Source organism: Budorcas taxicolor, chromosome 21 (genome assembly GCF_023091745.1).
Source record: "Budorcas taxicolor isolate Tak-1 chromosome 21, Takin1.1, whole genome shotgun sequence".
In the NCBI taxonomy this organism is placed as follows: domain Eukaryota; kingdom Metazoa; phylum Chordata; class Mammalia; order Artiodactyla; family Bovidae; genus Budorcas; species Budorcas taxicolor.
The window spans coordinates 74,330,407-74,352,549 of NC_068930.1; the positions used below are offsets into that span (position 1 = coordinate 74,330,407).

Below are 22,143 nucleotides of genomic sequence, written 5' to 3' on the forward strand. Positions count from 1 at the left end.
AGAAAATATACAGCTTGTGGTCCTTTTCTTCCAGCATTTGAAAAGTTTTGTAACCTCCTGGCTCCCATCGTTTCAGATGAAAACATCACTGTAGTTTGGTGTTTCCCTGTAGGGAATGAATCATTTCTGTTTGGTTGTTTTTAAGATGTGTTCCTTGTCTCTTGTTTTTAGAAGTTTATGATATGTTCTTATGTGGATTTCTTTGGGTCTATCATATTTAGACTTTGCTTGGCTTCTTAAATCTGTAGGTTTAGATCTTTCACCTAATTTAGGGAGTTTTTAAGCTGTATTTCTTCAATACTTTTCAGCTCCACACTTTTCCCCCTACTTCTGGAACTCAGATACCAATGTTAGCTCTTTCGTTATTCCAAAGATCCTTAGGTCTCTGTTCAATTTCTTTTTCTATTTTCTCTCTGTTATTCAGCTGGAATAAATTTTATTGATCTGTCAATTCAAGTGAACTGGTTCTATCCTCTGTCATCTCTACTCCGGAGCCCTTCTAGCAAGGGGTTTCTAAATTATTATTATTTTATTTTTCTGTTTTGCGGTTTCTGTTTCTTTTTCTATGACTTCTACTTCTTTGCTGAGATTTTCTATTTTTTTCACTTGCTACAGGATAATTCATAACTACTTACTGAAGCATTTTCGTTATAGCGTCTTTAAAGTCCTTGTCTGATCATCTAAACTCTGACTAATTTGCACAGTAGCATCTAGATTGCAAGAATCAAATTAAGATTTTTCCTGTTCTTGATATAAATGATGTTCTATCGTGAACATTTTGTTTGTATGCCAGGATAATTTTTATTTTATCCTGGATATTTTAGATATTATGCTGACTTGATCCTGTTCAGATTTTCTATCTTAGTAGGCAGCTGCCCTGCTTAAGTTTAACCTGTTGATTCTGGCCTGCTTTTGTGAGCTGTAGCTCTGACAACATTTAGTTTTCAGTGCCCTTGCAGTGCTATTCAGGTTTGTTTCATTCTTTGGTACTGCCGGGGCTTCCTGCTCAATCTATGCTGGTGTTTTCCTGCTTGGAGAAAGATACCTATGTCACTGAGCTGCCTTCCACCAGTGGGGGTAGGGGGATGAGCAGTACAGGGCCTGGTTTGCTCTTGGCTGCTGGGCAGAGGACTGAGAGGCCTCAGGCCTGAGTCTGTCCTGCTGGGTAGAGGGCCTGGAGACAGCAGCCTCCGAGTTTGTTACCAGATAGCTGCCTTTGCCCCAAGTGTGGGCTAGGGATTAGGGCTCCCCAGTACACCTCTGTTATTCTTCCCCTTTACTGGTCTTTGGTGAGAGAGAGCAGACTTAGTTTTTGTTTTGTTTATTCGGTCTATAGGTGTTGGTAGTTCTGGTTGGTAGTCACTCACCTCTCCAGGGGCCCAGTCCAGGCTACGTGGAAGATGAAAACCCAGTAGGGAATTCACTACAGTGACCTTACTTCCTTAATTCCTGACATCCCTAGACAGTTTACCTTTTTTCTAGCCTTCAGAGTCCTTTATGGTTGCCGGTTGGTTTACGTCCAGGGTATTTCGTTGTATTTAGAGGGGAGGAGCTCGGGAAATTGAGGGAAGTAGCCATCTTGTCTCGGAGAAGGCAGTGGCACCCCACTCCAGTACTCTTGCCTGGAAAATCCCATATACAGAGGAGCCTGGTGGCCTGCAGACCATGGGGTCGCTAAGGGTCAGACACGACTGAGCGACTTCACTTTCACTTTTCACTTTCATGCATTGGAGAAGGCAGTGGCAACCCACTCCAGTGTTCTTGCCTGGAGAATCCCAGGCAATTCGTCCCTGGGGTAACACAGTTGGACACGACTGAAGTGACTTAGCAGCAGCAGCAGCAGCAGCCATCTTGTCTAAGGCCAGAAGTCCCCTCAGTAAGTTTTTAAACTTTGAATAAGAACTTCAAACTAATATAAGATATTAATGAATAATAGGAAATACATGGCCCAACGTTTAATTATATATTATAAGTCATTAGAGATAAGGATATGGGTGAATGATGGCCAAGGGCTGAAGGTAAGTCTTAACTTCCTGGAGATGAAGTAACTTGAGAAGGCCCTTATTGTGAAAAACAAGGTCATAGTTGAAAGGAGCAATATGAGCAAAAAAGAATATGGAAAACAACTGAGGGAATTTGCCTGTCTTAAGCAAACATTATGTTAGTGAGTAATGAGAGTAGAAAATAGGGTGGTTAGACTCTGGTGATATATAGAGGGCCCTGAAAGTCTAGAGTAATACTGGACAAATTGAAAAGTGAACAGCTGTCCCAAAATTGTAAGGAGAAGGAGTGACATGAGTGAAGTTTAAGCAAGAGTAGTTTAAATAGATGTTGTGTTGTGTTAGTCACTCAGTCATGTCTGACTCTTTGTGACCCCGTGGACTGTAGCCCGCCAGGCTCCTCTGTCCATAGGATTTTTCAGGCAAGAATACTGGAGTGGGTTACCGTTGCCTTCACCAAAATGGATGTGGAAGGTAACTTATATTGGGGAGAAACTGATCATTCAGGAGCCAATTATGAGTTTGTCCTGGTTTTCTAAGTGTGAGGTGGTACCTGTGACTATGAAGTAGTTGAAGCGGTAATAAAGAGGAAGTGGATTCAAAAGAGAACATGATGCGACTTAATACCTGGCTAGATATCAAAAGTGGGATTTGATTCATAGACTATCAGCTTTGGTGACTTCTCTTTTCCCATGTACTTAATTAAATATAAGTAGGAAACTTTTAAAGAATAGATTTTGCTCTGCAGAGAAACTCTTCTTTCTCCATTCCCTTCCCACCTGCATATGTAATTTGAGAAAAACCTAACTGTCCTAAGGCAACTGATTAACACCTTTAATCTTTTTCCAAGCAACATACTGTTACCACACATTCTGAAATTGTTATTATACATGTTGAACGATGTCCAGCCTCACTAGTAATTAAAGAAATGCAAATTAAAACAACAAAGTTTGTTTTTATAGTACAGTTCAATGCTGTAAGGCTTTCATGAAGTAAGGCTTACACATATTCTTATTTTTTTCTGATGGAGTAAATTGGTATAATCTTTCAGGAAAGAAATTTAGCAGTATGTAGCAGGTTCAGTTCAGTTTAGTCACTCAGTTGTATCTGACTCTTTGCTACCCCATGGACTGCAGCCCACCAGGCCTCCCTGTCCATCACCAATTCCCGGAGTTTACTCAAACTCATGTCTATTGAGTCAGCAATGCCATCCAACCATCTCATCCTCTGTCGTCCCCTTCTCCTCCTGCCCTCAATCGTTCCCAGCATCAGGGTCTTTTCAAATGAGTCAGCTCTTCGTGTCAGGTGGCCGAAGTATTGGCATTGCAGCTTCAACATCAGTCCTTCCAGTGAACACTCAGGACTGATCTCCTTTAGGATGGACTGGTTGGATCTCCTTGCAGTCCAAGGGACTCTCAAGAGTCTTCTCCAACACCACAGTTCATAAGCATCAATTCTTCGGTGCTGAGCTTTCTTTATAGTCCAACTCTCACATCCATACATGACTATGTATGTTGCAAAAGCCTTTACAATGTTTAAGTACTTCTGCTAGGAATTTATAGTAAGGAAATAAATGCAAAGAGGCTAAATGTTATGCAAAGAGGCCAAAGTATGCCAAATGTTAGCAATGTCTCTAAATTTTCAGTTATAATTGTATATAAATGTATAGTAGTAGGAGTGAATGGTTAATACAAATATGGTAGAATATTACATAGCCTTTAAAAATAATGCAGGGGACACAAGTTCAAGCCCTGAGCAGGGAGCTAAGATCTCACATGTCGTGTGGCATTGCCAAAAAGATAATAATAAAAAAATTTTAAATAAATAGAAGAGTTTGGAATGAATCTTCATAATATTTTTGTCTATAATTTATATTCTGCATCCTCCTATAAATAATTTGAAGCAACATTTAGATCACTGTCACAGATAGGTGAAGAAAGAAAAAAAGAGTTAAAAGGCCTTTCTGCATTAGTTCAGGGAGTCAAATAATGTATCTTCATGTTAACTGCTATTGCTCAGAGGGATGTTATGCAGAGAAAGAACCTGTGTATGTAGGGACACAGTGGAAAGAGTGAACAGGAAGAGTGAAAAACTTAGGTTTATTTCTTTTGTTGCTGTTGGCCTGCTTTGTAACTTTTCACAATTCATGTCACCTTAATTACTTCCTCTGAATCAGAAAAGGTAATCTTGATTTGTGTTCTTCATATGGATGTTATAATATTTAATTGATGTAGTTTCTACCTGAAAGAACTTTGCAAGCTAGAAAATATCCAAATTTTAATTGTTATTTGTGACTTCGAGTAGCATTCTGACCCAACACAAGAATTATTATTAATATGTTTAAGAAGGAAATCATGAACTTATTTAAAAACAACCAAAGACTTGAGGGATAGGGTATGTGGAAATGCATGGGATTTTCTTCACAATCTACCTGTTTTCCTTTTATAGCTATTTTAAAACAGTAAGAAAAAACACAGTCCCCTTGAGGTCCTTTTACTCTAGCAAGAATTCAATATAAGAAAGATTTTTAAGAAAAAGGTAAAATGTTTTCATTAGTTGTTCTTTCCAGTCTATATTTGGCATTCAGGCTACAGCTAACTTTTACAGTGTTTTACTTCAAGGTGAGTCTGTTCTACTTAAAATTATGTATGAGCTTCTTAGAAACCATTCTTTTGTAGAGCCAATTAAAAAAAAATTTAAACACAGATAAGTTGAAAAAAAGAACAATGAAAACCACTTTTACACCCTCACGTAGATTCACCCAAGTGTCACTTTCTTCATCTTTATTGCTGTATACATTGGCACACACGCTCACTCCCCTTTTTCCAGTGTATCCAAAAGTAGGCCAGAGCCATCAGAAATGTGCTGTTTTAATAATCATTTTATCTGCTGTTCAGATGCAGCAGAACAACATGATTCATGTAAAGTTTATTCTATAGTTGGTGCCATCTGTTTGTGCTTATTATCTGATGTCTTGGGTACATTTTATTGGGGGCAGGGATACTCAGATTAAAGTTATCCCTGTGCGATGCCTCCTAAACTTATAAAGTCTACATGGTCACAAAAGGAATATTTGACTACTTCTTAGTAAGTTTAAGTAGTAAGAGTACTACATACTTTTGGAACGTCTCTGTTGTTCTGTAACAGGCTGAAATAGTCAGGTTTTATGTTTTCAAGCAGCTTGGAAAAAGAAAAAACTCAATGTTTTCCATGGAGCATTTGTTAGAATTTGAATATTTCATTGGACCTAGAATGTTTATTTATTGTTATAAATTGATGCTATCTGACAGGAGATCAGTCCTGGGATTTCTTTGAAAGGGACAATGCTAAAGCTGAAACTCCAGTACTTTGGGCACCTCATGCGAAGAGTTGACTCATTGGAAAAGACTGATGCTGGGAGGGATTGGGGGCAGGAGGAGAAGGGGATGACAGAGAATGAGATGGCTGGATGGCATCACGGACTCAATGGACGTGAGTCTGAGTGAACTCTGGGAGTTGGTGATGGACAGGGAGGCCTGGCGTGCTGCGATTCATGGGGTCGCAAAGAGTCGGACACGACTGAGCGACTGAACTGAACTGAACTGAACTGATAGAAGATAACCATCCATTGTAATCACTTAGTCTAGGTATGACTGCAACCATAAAAACTATACTTTTTTTTTTTTTGGCAGGAGATTTTGATGAATTCACTCAAGACAATAACGACATTATGTTGAAAAACATAGCAGAAGACCTTCGGAATTACTTACCTCTAGAAACTATGCTTTCCTCAGAACATCTAGCCCTCCAAAAAGTAAATATATTAAATTAATTTATTCCTAGTGCTACTTGAGGTTTCTTCTCTAACCCCATTAGCCTTTCCAGTCCAATCATTAGTCCTTAATTCTCTTTTTCATTTGGTGCTTCATCCATTTCCCCAATTCTTTTGAGTTGGTAATCCTCTGGCTCCCTAGTACCATTCATTCAAAAGATATTTTTTGAAGGTGTCCTGTTTGCCAAGCAGACCCCACCCCACCCCAAATCAAGGCCCAACAATACAACAGTAATCTGTCCCTGCCTATGTAATTGTCTTGGTTTTCTCTGCCCTGTTCCATTTCCCTAACTTTTATCAAGGGTGAAGTTCACCCTTTTGTTGATTCTTTATTATCGTTGAAGTAGAAGGGATCAAACATTTTTTATCTTTGTAGCTGCTTGCTGTTATATCATGTACTACCAGCATTAAGTTCTGTTATTTGTAAGCATGGAATTTTACTAAACATTTTTTATTATTTGAAAACTTTGCTTCTGGGAAAAGAGTACTTGCCAAGTATTTTGATGGGTAAGTCCCTGACATGTAGGACTCAGAAGACCTGGTATTAGTTTCTTCTCCCCCTCTGAACTAACTAGTGTCATTTCTTGGGAGAAATCTCTCTGAGTATGTTTCCTTATTTGTAAAATATACTACTTAGGATGGACAAAATGATCTCAGAATACTCCTTTCAACTAAAATTTTTATCTGTTTCTCAGAGCCATGTTTTGCATCGTGACATGGTCAAATAGCAAGTTGCCAGTGTCTCAAAAATAGCATGAAAACAGAGCCGAGTTGCTGACTTCCATAAGCGAAACTTGTCTTTCTGGTTGTTGTTGCTCTCAGAATTTCAGCATATGAACCACTGATGTTTTGCCTTATTTAGCAATAAAAAGAGACTTCTTTGTACTCTGTTTCTTTTGATGTTTTTCTTCTCTCCACCAGATACAGCAGCAGCCAGAACCCACAGTTCACGTTGATGCATTCCTTTATGATGAAGACTTTATTGATTCATTATGTGAGGAAGGAAAAATGAGCAGAAACTACTGTATGGCGTGCGGTTCACATCAGACGGCACCTCTAGGTGGGCACTCCAGCCTGCAAACCTGACGACTTTGTGTGCATTTTCCTTACATGTCATGACTATGCAGATTCTTGACCAGGCATTCACTGTTTTGGGGGTTTTTTTTAAAGCAAAAGGCCAACCTGCAGCCGAGCCATTACCAATTACTGAAATCAGAGAAACTAAATAGAAACATTGTCCAGGGAGGTTAGGCCACTTCATGTCCCCCGCGTACTATTTCTGCTTTTTACTGAACATATTTAATATGAGGTGACTTCTCAGGTCCTGAAACTAATTGGAAGTGGTTGAATACAGGAAAACTAACTCATACTTTATATACTCAAAAGAGATTTACCTTTATCCATAGGGGTGATTTATTTACAGTGAGAAATACAACTGCCAAGGGAGCTGAAAACTTTCTCCCCATAGAACTATCTACTTGTGAAGTCAGATAGTAATCCGATATTGTTGGATGGGCATGAACTTAGAAGACAGAGATGGATAATCTTGAGAGTTTATGCAGGCCGTGATTTGACCTCATGGGGCATCTCCTGTCTGTAACACAGGACAGCTCTAGTAATAGTCTCCTGCATGTCTGTCCCTCAGATGCAACACCTGTGTTTCATATGGGAAACTAGACTGACTCCATGCCGCTAAGATGTAAACTCTTCTGTTACTATATCTTTTGTTCAAACTGGATTTGATTTTCTAGGGTATTACTTTAAACATGATATTTCAGTCTCCCTGCTAACCTAGATTTTGAGGCATTGCTTAGAGTGGGTGAGTCATAATGGGGTCATGTTACTGATCTTTAGTTCAGTTCAGTCGCTCAGTCGTGTCCGACTCTTTGCGACCCCATGAATCGCAGCACGCCAGGCCTCCCCGTCCATCACCAACTCCCGGAGTTCACTCAGACTCACGTCTATCGAGTCAGTGATGCCATCCAGCCATCTCACCCTCTGTCTCCTCCTGCCCCCAATCCCTCCCAGCATCACAGTCTTTTCCAATGAGTCAACTCTTCACATGAAGTGGCCAAAGTACTGGAGTTTCAGCTTTAGCATCATTCCTTCCAAAGAAATCCCAGGGCGGATCTCCTTCAGAGCGGACTGGTTGGATCTTCTTGCAGTCCAAGGGACTCTCCAGAGTCTTCTCCAACACCACAGTTCAAAAGCATCAATTCTTCAGCGCTCAGCCTTCTTCACAGTCCAACTCTCACATCCATACATGACCACTGGGAAAACCATAGCCTTGACTAGCCGGACCTTAGTCGGCAAAGTAATGTCTCTGCTTTTCAATATGCTATCTAGGTTGGATAATATTATTCTCAAAAGTTCACTGCTACCAAATTTGTAAAATGTGACTAATACAAATTTATAGTGCCTGTATTATAGTTGGGGATTAAACTACCCTGGTTTACTGCTTTAAGATTCTATTTCTAAATAGTGCTCATAATCGCCATTTGAAGTAGTGAAGTTCACAGAGTAGAAAAAGACTTAGACAAGAACAATAGAGGGAAAGTTAAAAAGTGAATTCTAACGATAATACCATATCAGATCTGATATACAGAAATTTATAGAAGAGCTATGTTCGACAAAGAAAAATTTGGAGATTAGGATGCATTTTTGCATAAAAATCGGATTATAAATAGTGACTGGGTGCCCAGACCAGCCCAGATAACTAGAGTGACTGTGAGAAAGCTGTCACCATGCGGGGTGAAAGGAGCTTGTCAGCTTTAAGACACTAATGATGACTGTAGCCTAGGGCAGGAGCACTAATGTGGCAAAGAGGGCATTGAGGACGAGGGGAGATAAGGACTGTGGTGCTCAATGCCCTTGTACCCCACCATCTCCAGTGTTACTTCTGAGGCCTAGTCACCCTTTTTTTTCTTCCCAGGGATTAGCCTGCTTGCTTCCATTTTATTTGCCACCATTCATTAGTTATGATCAAAGTTTCCTGACCGTTAGATTAAGTACTAGCACACAATAAAGAAAATCTTCGGGTTACCTCCATATCAGAAAAAACAGACTCAGGCTCTCCCAAGTATTTCATTACAGAAATAATGGAGTAAGAAAATGGGCTAGGAGGCTAGAAATTATAGCAATTAAACTAAAGGAAATAACAATTTAGGAGTGTCTTAACCTCCTCCCATACCACCCATCTCCGGCTCTCCAGACCACACTTGAGGTTGGCCAGGGTGCCACATTGTTCCACTCCAGAGACAGTCATTAATTTGGTAGTTTACAGTCTATGCAGCGAGAGGCGGCCGCTCTGTGATGGCTCTGGGGTAGAATGAGGAAAACAGGTGCTATGGGAGTTAGGAACCAGTCTCAGGGAAAAGCAGTTCATTGGGAGACGAGGAAGGGAAAGGCCTAGGACGCCCTAGAGGGTGGAAGAGAAAGAGATGAGAAACATGGGCGTAGGGACAGCCAGCTGAGTAACCGTTTTCTAGAGGCCTAAATGTCAGAGATTGCGTATTTGTTCTTGTGTCTCACAGCTCAGAGTGAATGAGTGCAAAGTTATCACAGTAATGTTTTCTAAATAACCTCTGAATGGCTTTCATCGATTAAGAAAAGCATGAAATATACTTTATAGGTGAAAGAATTAGAAGTAAAGAATGGCATTGTTAATCCTCAAGCAAAATTTAATGTTCGTTCTCATTCTCCAGGGTTTATTTCTCATTCCTTCTCTCTCATGGAATTGAAATTCATTTATCATCACGTACTCCCTGATCTGTCGGGAAAGGTCTTGGTTGACGTTGGCTCCAGGCTTGGCACCGTCCTTTATGGGGTAAAGTCCAACTTGTGGACGTAGTCAACGTTTGGAAATACTTTCTTCTACTAGCAACAGTTTTGCCTGCCACCATCTAAGGTGACAGCTTGGCTTTATTTATTAGAGTAATATGGTTAAAATAGTGTATTGAATTTGGACTTTTCAAAGGCCAGCTCTCTGATATCCTTTTCTGGTTTGTCTCCGTCACACTAGTGAAGGAATTTCAGCAAAACAGGAACAGATGGCCCTCATAACGCTTTGGTATTCTGTCACTCACTTACCGTGCTTCTAACTCCATTTTCTCTACTGTCATAAAATAGTATAGCACACTGAGCTTTGATAAGAGCTCTTATAAAACTGACAAATTTGCTCAACTAGGGAATTGCTTACAGCCATGAGCAAAACACTCCATACCCCTGGCATCAATATCCTCACCTGTAAGCGAGCAAGGCAAATGATATCATCTTGGACCCAGGACATACCGTGGTTTTCAGTGATCCAAAGTCTGAACGTAGATTTTTGTGTCTGAGATATCAGCTCAATGTGACTCTTAAAAAAATATTCAAATCATGAATATTTTTAATGTTCTTAAATGGTTTTATCAAAAAAACTGAAATGTGGTTTCTGGTTGTCATTAGCAGATGTGTTAAAACATGTGGCCAGCAGCAGTAGAAGTTCATGCCAGGAACAGGCTCTGTCCGTTCCCAGCATCACTGCCTGCTCTAAACAGAAACAATTAACCCTTTCATGCTTCATTTAGTTTTTAGCATTGACTTTTATCCTACACTTAGAAAAGACAGCCATGATATAAAGTACAGTTTATCTGCTGATTTTGCTTGGCGAACATTAGAAATTATGATCGTTTACCATATTTTGTCCACTTTTGTTTATTTTTTTATTTGTTGGAAACAAATAGAGCTAAATAATTGTGACTGTGCAAGTGTTTGGTAGTATCAATGGGTTTAAACATATGGTCATTTTTCTCTATAGAGGTCCCTGATTCAGTCAACAATATTTTTTTTTTTTTGAGTACGTGCATAAGCTTTGTTGAACATATTCTAAATATCTATGGTGAACTATAAATATAAATTGAGTTTACACATAGGTGTTAGTTGATGTAAAATGGTCTTCAAAATATGATTTGACCTCTCCTTCCAGATTGCTTTTGTTATTACAACCAAAAATAGATAGGTAATAATACATAGTCTGTTTTTGATGATCCTTGTTAACTGATGGCCAGTTATCTTTGATGGATTTACCGAACAGCAGGCTGGCTTCCATAAGCTAAACAGGACATACCTCCAGCCACCCACATCTTATGTCAGACTGTGCTGAGTGTCCATCATATTTCCGATAGGTTAACACCTTTCTTACTTTCCCCTGATGTAACATTCCAAGAAATTACAGAAATAGGGTATTAAAGAAAGAATCTATTTGCGATCACTTTCCTTATTTCCAACTCTGTTGAATGCAGCTTTATCGAGAAAATAAGAAATCAGTCCTTAAAAACATAATTACTTTTTAATTTTTATCCTTTTAGGAAGTTTAGCCTTTATTTGGAAAAAATGTATTCTTCTACAAATATACATAAAGGGAGGGCTTAAAATAGTAATATTTGATAAATAAGATAAAATTACTTTTAAATAATGGATATTAATAAACTACACTTGAGGTCTTGATGAGTAAGAGTCTAAGTTCTTAAAGTTATTTTATATAAATTATATAGTGTTATTTATCTTTACTTTTATTTTTAGTTTATTGAATTCTGTTTTAAAAGTTTGACTTTTAAAATTTCAAGTAGAAAGAAACCCACAACTAAAAGTTAATTCTTTTGTATCATGTGTCTTCATATTTTAGGGTTATCTTTACAGTTCAGCATCACAACTGTATGGAGTAGAACTGAATGGTGACTTTTGCCAGTTGCAGGAAATGGTCATAAAAAAGTATCAGTTCACTGACAGAATAAAGGTACTTTTTAAAATATTTACTCTGTTATCCATTGTGTAGCAAATTTAGCCAAGTTTCTTCTGCATTGGAGTTGGAAAATTTTTGAATCTATCCTTCATTGCTGTTGTATGGAAATAGATTGAGTTAATATTTTATAACTATAATGAAGATGAATTATTATCATTATGTTCCACTCACACTTTTCTCTTCCTCCCCAACTTTATTAGAAAGTAGAATTTTTTTCTTAGTTTTCTTCATGTAGTTTTATATATATATAGTTTTCTTCATATATAGTTTCGTTAGCAGCAATTTTAAATATCTTCATGTTGTCAGATGTGTATTTAATTAAACCCTGAATGTTGCAAGTAAGCAAAAAGATTAAGTAAAATGCTCACAGTTCTTTATCTTCTTTTATAAACTTGCAAGAGGAATTGTGGGTGCCACAGAGTAGCAGTTCCTGGGAGAAGGATGCCCTAAGTTGGGCTATGACAGAAATTTTCTGTTTGTTATAGGTAAGGGGAAAAATAACTGGAAAGGGGAAAGGAAGTTTTTTGGTTAATGCCATGATCCTTATCATTTCACTAGTGATCCTATACTTCTAATGGCAGTGCACAGAAGTACTGAGTATCTAAGGATCTCTGGTGTTCAGTTCAATCTAATATTCAAAGACATATCTTAGTAAGATTCAGAATCTAGCCTTCCCCTTTTTATAGAAGGAAAACTTTTCATTCTCTTCCTCCTTTCATCCTGCCTTTTTTTCTCTCTCTCATCTTATAAATTGAGAGGCAAGTGATCAAAGAGAATTCACTGTCCAATATTAAATTTATAGATTTTTCTCACTGTTCCATATTTAGTGAACAAAAACACACTGCTGTTACATAATAAATCACATGCAAAACAGGAATATCAATTTAATTAGAAATCAAGATTTAAACATTCTGAAAAACACCTCTGAATATTATTTATTTGTAAGACTAAGTGTTTTTTTGGAAAAAAAAAAACATCATATAATACAAAAAACTTTCTCTTCTTTTAAAATAAAAGTTAATTTGCTTTGCTCTTGAGCAAATAAATATTTCTTCTTGTTATCTTACCTATGTTCTACAAGACTTATTGATTATAGTCTAAGGTAATTTTTTGAAGTATATAATTTTCTAATAAATTGTTTTGTTTGCTTTCTTGGATAGGTAATATATTCAAGTAAATTTTGCATGAAGAGTCAGACAAGGCCAGTTAACATATTTGTATTAACATTTTACAAATTTACTTTTTAAACTTAGTCCCATTTGATTCTATGAATCAGGACAGATATTACTCCATTTTATTTATGAAGACACTTGACTACTCAAATGTATAAACCTAGTTGATAATGCAGCCAGAATTTGAACCTAGGTCCTTTGACTCATAACTACGGATACAGTAGAAACAGCTCTGAATTGGGAGTGAAGAGAGTGTAATTATGACTATATAAACAAGTCTATCTAAAAAATAAGGTTTTCACAAGTTTATGGTTTTTATTAGACATTAAGTATCTTCCATAGGCAGTAGTATTAAATATACTGTACTCTCATTTTAAGAAGTATGAATCTCCCTTACTGCCTGTCTCACAATGTCATTGAATGAACAGCTATTTCTTAAGTGGTTATGTGATATGGTGTCCTTGTTCTCTTACATGAATTCATTCTTTAGGTGCTTCATGCAGACATTTGTACACAAGGTTCACTTCTGCAGAATGCTGATGTTATTATAATGAATAATGTCTTCGAATATTTTCTTGATAAGGCAGAACAGGCCAGGTACGTTATTTATTTATTTATTTTGGCATGGCCAGGCTTGTAGGACCTTCATTCCCCTACCACAGATTGAACATGGGGCCCTGGAGTGATATTAAACTTTTTAGAAATGACCTCAACTCTCAGAAGATTATATTAAAGAAAATGTGTTATGTCTAAGTGAAAATAAAAATAAACTTTGATTGTCTAACCTTGTAAAATATTACATCTGATTTTGAGGAGATAGAAAATGATGTCATGCAATGTATGGTAAAAACCACTACAATATTGTAAAGTAATTAGCCTCCAATTAAAATAAATTAATTAATTTTAAAAAAAAGAAACTGGTGTCATGACCCAAGCTTTTGCTTTGCAGTCAGGGATGCAAGAAGTTGTCAGTTCCCAGGGGGTCTTAAAATTTTTTTCTGCCTCAGTTTTCTTTTCTTTGAAAAAACACGTCCTTTGCTATCCTATCACAGAATGATAGGAATTAACTGCTGCCCATAAATGACTATAGAACAAAATATAAGAATATTCACCTAAAAAAAAATGACTAATTACCAAATTTTTAAAATGTTCTTAAGATAGTAATAGTCAGTTCCTAGACTTTATTCCACTATTTAAGCAATAGAAAAATTAGCAAATCTGTGATCAGTTTTTTTTGTTTGTTTCTTTTTTTTTAATTTTTGACCATACTACATTGCCTGTGGGATCTTAGTTCCCCAGGCAGGGATCTTACCCATGCTCTAGGCAGTGAAAGCATGGAGTCCTAACCACTAGACCACGGGGAGTTCCCTGTGACTTTTCTGACCTCTTATCAGGACTTATAGGCTCCTCTAATTAGAAAATTCTTACAGTCCAAGACACTGATTGTCTAGTCAGTTAGGCTTACTAACTTATTTATCATGACATATGTAACTCTAGATATAGGAAAGCACCTTTCCATATGTATGAAAGGGCATTACATTCGTGTTTGAATTAGTGCATCAGGGAGATTTCTGCTGCTTAGAAATAAAAAGGTGTATAATTATAGACCATAAACAGTTAATATGAAGTAGAATCTTGAATGACTAAACCTCTGTCTGCTGTCCCTTTACCTTCTCTCTCTCTCTCTCTCTCTCTCTCTCTCTCTCTCTCTCTCACACACACACACACACACACACACACACACACACATATACATCTATTACTTCTAGGTTAAGATCAGTACAAAATTAGCAATGTAAATTGTTTATAAAGAAACTTGTTCAACAGAAAACTAATCATATCATCAAAGTGCAGACAGAAGAGGTGATGATTTTTTGTTCACAGGGTGAAGACCAGAAGCACAACATGAACAAAGTTTTTTTAATCATATTGTACTCTTTAAACTTAATTTCCAGTGGACAAAGTTTGTGTAGCTTTTTACTTTTTCAAGTTCATGACCAGTAGTCAAAACATTACATAATGGTTAGATAAAGAAATAATACCAATGTTATGAAAAGTTAAAAGAGAAAAGCACCTTAAACTCTTGGAAGATTCATAAAGAATGATTTTAAACGCTGAAAAATGACAGATATTACTGGTCGACTTGATACTGGAACTGCTGCATGCTTGTGCGATCTTGGAAGATTCATTTGCAAACTCTGCATGACTCACCAAATAGGTATTGACCCCATATGTTCAGTCACTTCTCCAAATTAGTCAAGTGCAATGAGTTTTAAATATAGATAATTAATTATCTTCATGAATGACAATACACGGGAGAAAGTTTAGGAGATAAAGCATCCTGATATTAGAGTCATTCTGACAGAACTGATCATTTACCTATATTATTATATATTGTAATAAGTAGAGTAAGTCTTAGTTTAAAAGGTACCTCTATGTATTTTTCCAGTAAGTAAAATCTATAAACTACTGCAATGACAACTTCTCAGAAGCAGCAAGTGCTGTTTTTAGAGCCATGCCAAATCATGCTAATATAATCAGCTTCTTCAGTCTTACTAAACAGACTTGAAAAAACATCATTTTTAGGGAACTGCATCAAAACAACAGACAGCTCTAGCCCAAGCACAGCAATAATTATTATCAAACATTGCTAGTTGGTTTTAGATCTAACCTGAGGAAAAGAACATTTATTATCATTTTGCCTAATAAGCTCCAGAATGTACTAAACCCAATAGCCATTGCTATAACTAAAGTAAATGCAAACAACATTGCTGCCCACCTGCCTCACTGCAGAGGGTGCACTTCCTTGCTTTGCTTGACCCCTGCTCCCCAATGGGGTGTGCTACCAAGACTCGTGCAGTGTAGAAATCCCATTCGTGTCTGCTAATCAAAACTGGTCAGATACTGCCCTCTGACACATACACATGGCCTGCCTGTCTGCTTTACACCTAGCTGATCACACTGAACGTCTCAGGTATCATATTGTCCACAAGGCTTTCCACTGACTATTTCTGACAGCCAAATAAAGTATGATTTCACTCCTAATGTTATTTTAAAAGATCTATATATTATATTCTTATTATTAGCCTTTGCTTGTTTTTGGCTTCTGTGGCTTTTCTCCATGACTCTTTCCCACCCACTCCCCTCAGCTCTGTTCCATTCTGTAGAAGGTTGACAGATCATAAAGAATTGAAGGGGCTTTAACCATGATCCAGCTTTGACATCTGTATCAGCTCTGAAAACTTTTTTGTGGCCTTATTCACAATTGCTTATATTAACCCTAATCCCCCATCTTGTTAAATCTCTCTCAGTATTGTAACTCCACGATTTTGCCAATATCCCTTCAGAAACTGAATTTGCCAATTACTAGTATGTTGCCGCAGGTCAGTTTCTGCAGGCTTAAGTTTTTGCCCATCTGGATCTCTAGATACCACCTATGCTGCATATTCTTTTTGTTATCCTCATTCAAAAAAAATATCCAGTATCTGGTAAAACCTAACATAGAAGTTTTTAATGTGTTATAGAGCCTGGGAATATATCTGCCATAATGTAAGGAAACAAGGGTCGTTATTAGTGACAGTGCCAGGTCTGGAAGATTCTCTCTCAGGTCTTCAGGTATGTAAGCTTCTTTCCCAGCATTTTTATTGTCAAAACTTTTCTCCTGCTTTTTTCTGATAGCTGTCACACTATTCTAGGAATGTTCACTCTGAACATAGTGACAACACTAGGAAGAGTAGCAAAACCTTATGGCTTAAGAACTGTTTTGTGGTTTGTTCACGTTCCTCCAGAGCTCTGAGAGCGTCATTCGGATCCTGATCTATATTCCTTTGCTTCTCCACCCAATTTTTCTAACTGTGGAGTTATAGTTTTAGGTTAACAAATGCTATTAAATATTTGTAAGAGGCTTAAAAACACCCACATCACAACTTTTTCTCCAGTAAATGGGCTGGAGGCCACATCCTGAACACAGTTTAGCTTCTAGGTCAGTTTGGAATCTTGCTCAAGCTGCTTTTGTATTCCTCAGATTCTCCATACAAAATAAGGTTGATACTTAATAATAAGATTCATCCCAATAAATTGACTCTTTTGTAAAGGTTAATTAATATGTGTAAAGCTCTTTGAGACCCCTCAATGAGATACTGTAGCATTTCTTAATACAAAATCATATTATTTTCTTTCATAGTGCTTTTGTTTCATATAACCCACTGCCAAATTTAAGTATCTTATTTCTTCCTTTAAGAAACTAAACAATCATGAATAATACCTTCTTTAAAAATTGTTGTCAGTCATCTAAATTACAGTCATGTTTATCATAACAGGAGAAACAATCCAAAAATACATGAAGACATGATGGTAATCTCCCCAGCTCCCTCCCCTTGAGGTCCCTACCCCATGAGTGGTGTGATTCTGCTATACTTTTCCATACTTATAAAAACACACCTTTAAAATACATGCTTTCCATTTTATGTTTATATGTATTGAAGTAATTCAGTGATTTTCACTTACCAAAGTAAATGTTTTTGAAAGAGTCCTTACATACGAATTCTTAAATAACATTATTGCTTTCCAATTTAATGAAACTTCTTTAAGTTAGGTATATCCATTGGTGGCTCCAGAATTTCTATGTCTTGGAGACCCAAGTTTGCAGTGTGACGAGAAGAGCCTGATGAAGGTTATAGAGGGAGATTAGCTCTTTTCATGCAACTTGTTAGCACCATCACTGTGTATATATGAAGTTTCTCTGTGTACTCCCACTGTTGTTTTAATCTTTTATTGTTTAAGCTAGTTTATTAAACTAGTTACATTAAAATAATTACTCTATTCTATATGTTCTTTATCCCTTCAAGTTCCCAAATCAAGGTAAATTAGTTAAGTCCCTGAATCTACAGGCCTGCCATTTACTATAACAAAGAATTGTTCATGTGGCACCGTGTAAAACTTAGTCCCTCTCATTGTAATATAAATCTGATTTCTTGAAATTGAAAACAGTAGGTTCATTCTGTTATTTTCATATGTGTTTATAATGTAAACAACTTTTTTTTTCCCTCAGGTTAATATACAGTTACCTCCTTGGGTTGAAGAGATACCTCTGAACTATGATGTATTCCCAGAAAAGGATATTGACAGAGAAGCTCTTGAACAAATACATTTATACAAGATTCTCTGAAACTAAAATAGTCCTGCCTTGGTGTAAAATAATTACAAAATAATTTAAAAGAAACAGAATTTCAGTATCCTAACACATATTATTTCCTGTGTGTTCCTTTCTAGTGTTTGTACATATGTTTGCATTTTTGTAAATAGTTGTATGTGTGTATATATATATATACACATTATCACACATTATCACAACTTTGTGTGATAATTATATTAAAATATTTATCTGGAAAAAAGGTTTCCCCTGGTTTCTTTGATTCTGTCAAAAATATAAACTTGTATCCTTTAGTCATCAACTCTGTATACCAAGTCCAGATATGACCAAAAAAAAAGATCAGAAGTAGTTTCTATCATGAAAGAGGGGGGAAGGGTAGGTAGAGATCTCATTTCTTAGATCTCTATTCTGTAAGATTCCTGTATCTGAGGAGACTAGCACAAAGACTAAAATAAAAAATTGCAGTTGCTAGGAAAAAGCAAAACTAGAAAGGTAAACTCTAAAATATAAATTGAGGTTATTTCTGTGGTAGAACAATTACTGGTAATTTATTGCTTTTTCTGTGCTTTTCTGGATTTTCCATTTTTTACTAAAATGACTCTACTTCTTTTGAAATCAGGAAAAGCAAAACTTTAAAAACAAGAATACAATGAAACATCAAAACTTGAACACTTACTAATTCTAGTAATTTATATTTAGCATTGCATATAAGTTACTTTTTTATACTAAACTAATCCACAGTTTGGAGTTGCAGATCCTTTTGGAGATCTATCTTTTGAAAGGGATTTATCTAATATACTTTTTGTCATCACTTGCTTATGAAAAATTTGCAGTGGCAGTCAACTGAAACTTTTAAAAGAAAATTATAGGCCAATAACCAAACAAAATGCTAAAATAAAAAAATGAGAGTTTAGAACTTTACTATTGATATTAATAAGTTTAATATTTGGGACCTGGTATAATATTAAATTTCAGAATAAATGCTGGATTTCCAGTAATATCTTGTTCATTTCCAATAATTTATTATTTAATGCTAACCTATTAAACACTTATCATGCTAGTCATCTAAAAAGAAATCACTATAAACTTCTAGCATCTTTGAGTAACAATTGATGGATGTTTCCAGCAGGCTATGCAGATTTTCTGAGATTAAAGTATTTTAAAATAGCTGGAAGCTGTAATTTATGTGATTGTTTTATATATGATTAAATATATCTAATTGGTTTATTATAGTAACTAGCAAATAGAGCATTACATAAGAGTCAATAATCATTCATGAAAAAAAATGAGTTTATTTGTAATATGACACATAATTATAAACATAACCCTTAATTGAATTTCACTTTATGCTGTGCCTGTTCTTAAGAAACTGGTCGCCAAATTCTGAATCCTATCTGCCTAATGTTCATTCAGCTGCTCCTCAGAAGCGTGACCCTCTAATGCTGTGGCCCTGGGTGAATGGGAGAATGCCCATTCCAAAAGGCCCTGACAGGACGGAAAGAGCGATAGCAACACTGGATCATGGTGGGCAAGTCTGTAAACCTAGTTTCAAATCATTCACCCCTCATCTGTAAAATAAAAAGTCTTCAGCTGTTGTTAGTGGAATACAGTCAAGAGTAAAGATTATAGATGGTTTCCATAGATATGTGATTTAAATTACAGAAAAAATGGATGGTTGTTTAAATACTGTTGTCACAGCTATGATTTTAGATGTTAAACTATGGATCTTTAAGTTGATGCAGCAGAAAAAAAGATGTAAATGGTCTAACATTGGAAAGTATCTTCTGTGTGATATGTATATGCTTAACACATTTTTAAATGAATGCTTGAGGCAAGTATTAGAACTATAAGATACTGAAGAGACATGTAAGTGAAATTATTTAATCTTTAAATGTCTTACTTATTTGTCTGGAGCTGATTATTGTATATGCAGAAACATAGAGGATAATATTATAGTGTGACTATAGTCCAGAATGGGACTGCATGCATCTGGCAAAGTGAATGCATGCCAGATCCAAAGGGGCATGGTATGCCAAGGAGATCCCATCTTAGAGTGAGCCATTCAAAGTTTTTGAGCAGCATACAGATATGGTCAGAATTAAACTATAGAAACATGATTCTGTAGACATTATGATTAAAAACAACAGGCAATGGGACTTCCCTTGTGGCCCAGTGGTTAAAAATCCACCTTGAGGTTCCCTGGTGACTCAGTGGTAAAGAATCCACCCGCCAATGCAGAGGACTTGTGTTTGATCCATGGGTCATGGGTCAGGAGGATCCCACATGCCTTGGAGCAATGAAGCCTGTGTGCCACAACTAATGAGCCTGTGCTCCAGAGCCTGGGAGCTGCTGTACTGAAGCCTAAAAGCCCTAGAGGCCATGCTCTGCAACAAGAGAACCCACTGCAGTGAGAAACCTGCACAATGCAACTAGAGAGTAGCCCTCGCTTGCCACAGCTAGAGAAAAGCCTGGGTGGCAACAAAGACCCAGGATAGCCAAAAATAAAAATAAAAATTTTTTAAATTTCCATAAAAAATAGGAATCGGCTTTGCAATGCAGGGGATGTGGGTTCAATCCCTGGTTGGGGAACTAAAATCCCACATGTCACAGCTGCTGAACCTGCACACTCTGGACCCTGCATGGCACAGCTAGAGAGTCCATGAGCTGCAATGAGAGATCCCACATGACCCAATAGAGATCTCACATACTGCAACTAAGAAACAAAACAGCCAAATAAATATTTTTTTTTAAGTGGGCAAAAGGATACTCTTCAGAAAGCCATTTGGTGGTCCAGTGGATCCAGTAAGAATGAACTAAGACAGCATCTCTGGATGGAGGGAAAGGAATCAGATATTTAGGAGGCTTTCGCACTTTGTTGGGGGAGTACACAAACCTAGAGTGAATAGAATTTTTAAAATTACATTTCTTAAGATACACAGGGCTTCCCTGGTGGCTCAGACGATAAAGAATCTGCCTGCAATGCCAGAGACCTGGGTTCGATCTCTGGGTTGGAAAGATTGCCTGGAGAAGGGATAGGCTACCCACTCCAGTATTCTGGCCTGGAGAATTTCATGGACAGAGGAGCCTGGCAGGCAACAATCCATGAGGTTGCAAAGAGTCAGTAAGAAAATCAATGAGGCTGTATAGCAAATTTATTAAGTCAAGAGACAATAGCAAGAAATCTAATGAATGGAATCTCATACTATCAGCATAATAGTTAAATACTAAGATAAGGTAAAAAAAAAAAAAAGAATGCTGGGAAGCAAAACTTGTAGACAATAGCTTGAAAAGAAACCTACCAAGAGTGAGAAACACACACACAAGATAAAGTTATTAGCATTGAAGAGAAAGAAGCATAAGATTGGTTGAAGCGTAAGATTTCAGGCATTTTTCATATAAATAAATAAAAACCTAGCGAGAAACACGAAGACAAAACAAACACCCTTAAGGGCTTCTCTGGGGATGTGCTAGAATGGTAAAAGATCTCTGCTTTTAAGAACTCATTTCCTGGATGCAATATTAATTAAACAAGGCTTGGAGCTTGAGCTGCTGTTAACTTCCCAAGACTTGTCTAGATGCCTTAAGCAACTCAACCATTTTAGGCTGCAGTTTATTCACTTGTAAAATAAGTTAATTAATGTTTCTGGTCCATGAGTTTCAGAGGAGTATTATGTACATTAACTGAATGATAAACATCTTGAAATACACATATGAAAAAGCACATGAATTGACTTTAGTCTTTTTATCTAAAGAAGCATCCCAAGAAAATTGATAGATATAATAATCATAATTGTATCAGGCAGTTGTATCAATGCTCCATTTCTAAGAACATCGAATTTCAAGTTATTTGTCAACAACGATGATCATCTTGTTAAATTGTCTAAAACTTAATTAACTTTCTCAAATTTCTGCTTTCTTTGAGGAAGATGAGAATAAGGAACATATTCCCAAACTAAGCTCCGAGGAATAAATTCAATATGGATTACTAAAAATGTAATCCTTTCGACTAAGAAGAAACAAATGTATGAAAACCTCACCTAAATCTAATGGACGGAAAGTATCACAAGTTAAGGAATCAATTCCTAACTAGGCTCTATTAAGACACTTCCAAACTTACCTAAATCAAAGACAGATTCCCAGACTGGAAAGGTGATATATATTTAAATCCTGAGCCCTCAAGGAACATTTTCAGGCAAACAGAAAAACCCTAAAATTTACTGACACAT

The 22,143-nt window shown here is 36.8% G+C and overlaps 1 protein-coding gene across 1 annotated transcript in view; it reads left to right on the plus strand.

The window, feature by feature from the left end:
* LOC128066922 (uncharacterized) overlaps positions 1 to 17,977 on the plus strand; it is a 28,226-nt gene extending 10,249 nt beyond the window's left edge. Inside the window, exons 2-8 of the mRNA XM_052660047.1 lie at positions 5,672 to 5,793; positions 6,733 to 6,871; positions 9,516 to 9,637; positions 11,477 to 11,587; positions 13,256 to 13,362; positions 16,290 to 16,380; positions 17,816 to 17,977. Of these exons, the coding sequence (XP_052516007.1) occupies positions 5,672 to 5,793; positions 6,733 to 6,871; positions 9,516 to 9,637; positions 11,477 to 11,587; positions 13,256 to 13,362; positions 16,290 to 16,380; positions 17,816 to 17,932 (809 nt within the window). The 3' untranslated portion in view covers positions 17,933 to 17,977. The remainder of the gene's footprint in view (positions 1 to 5,671; positions 5,794 to 6,732; positions 6,872 to 9,515; positions 9,638 to 11,476; positions 11,588 to 13,255; positions 13,363 to 16,289; positions 16,381 to 17,815) is intronic.
* Positions 17,978 to 22,143: the final 4,166 nt, after the last annotated feature.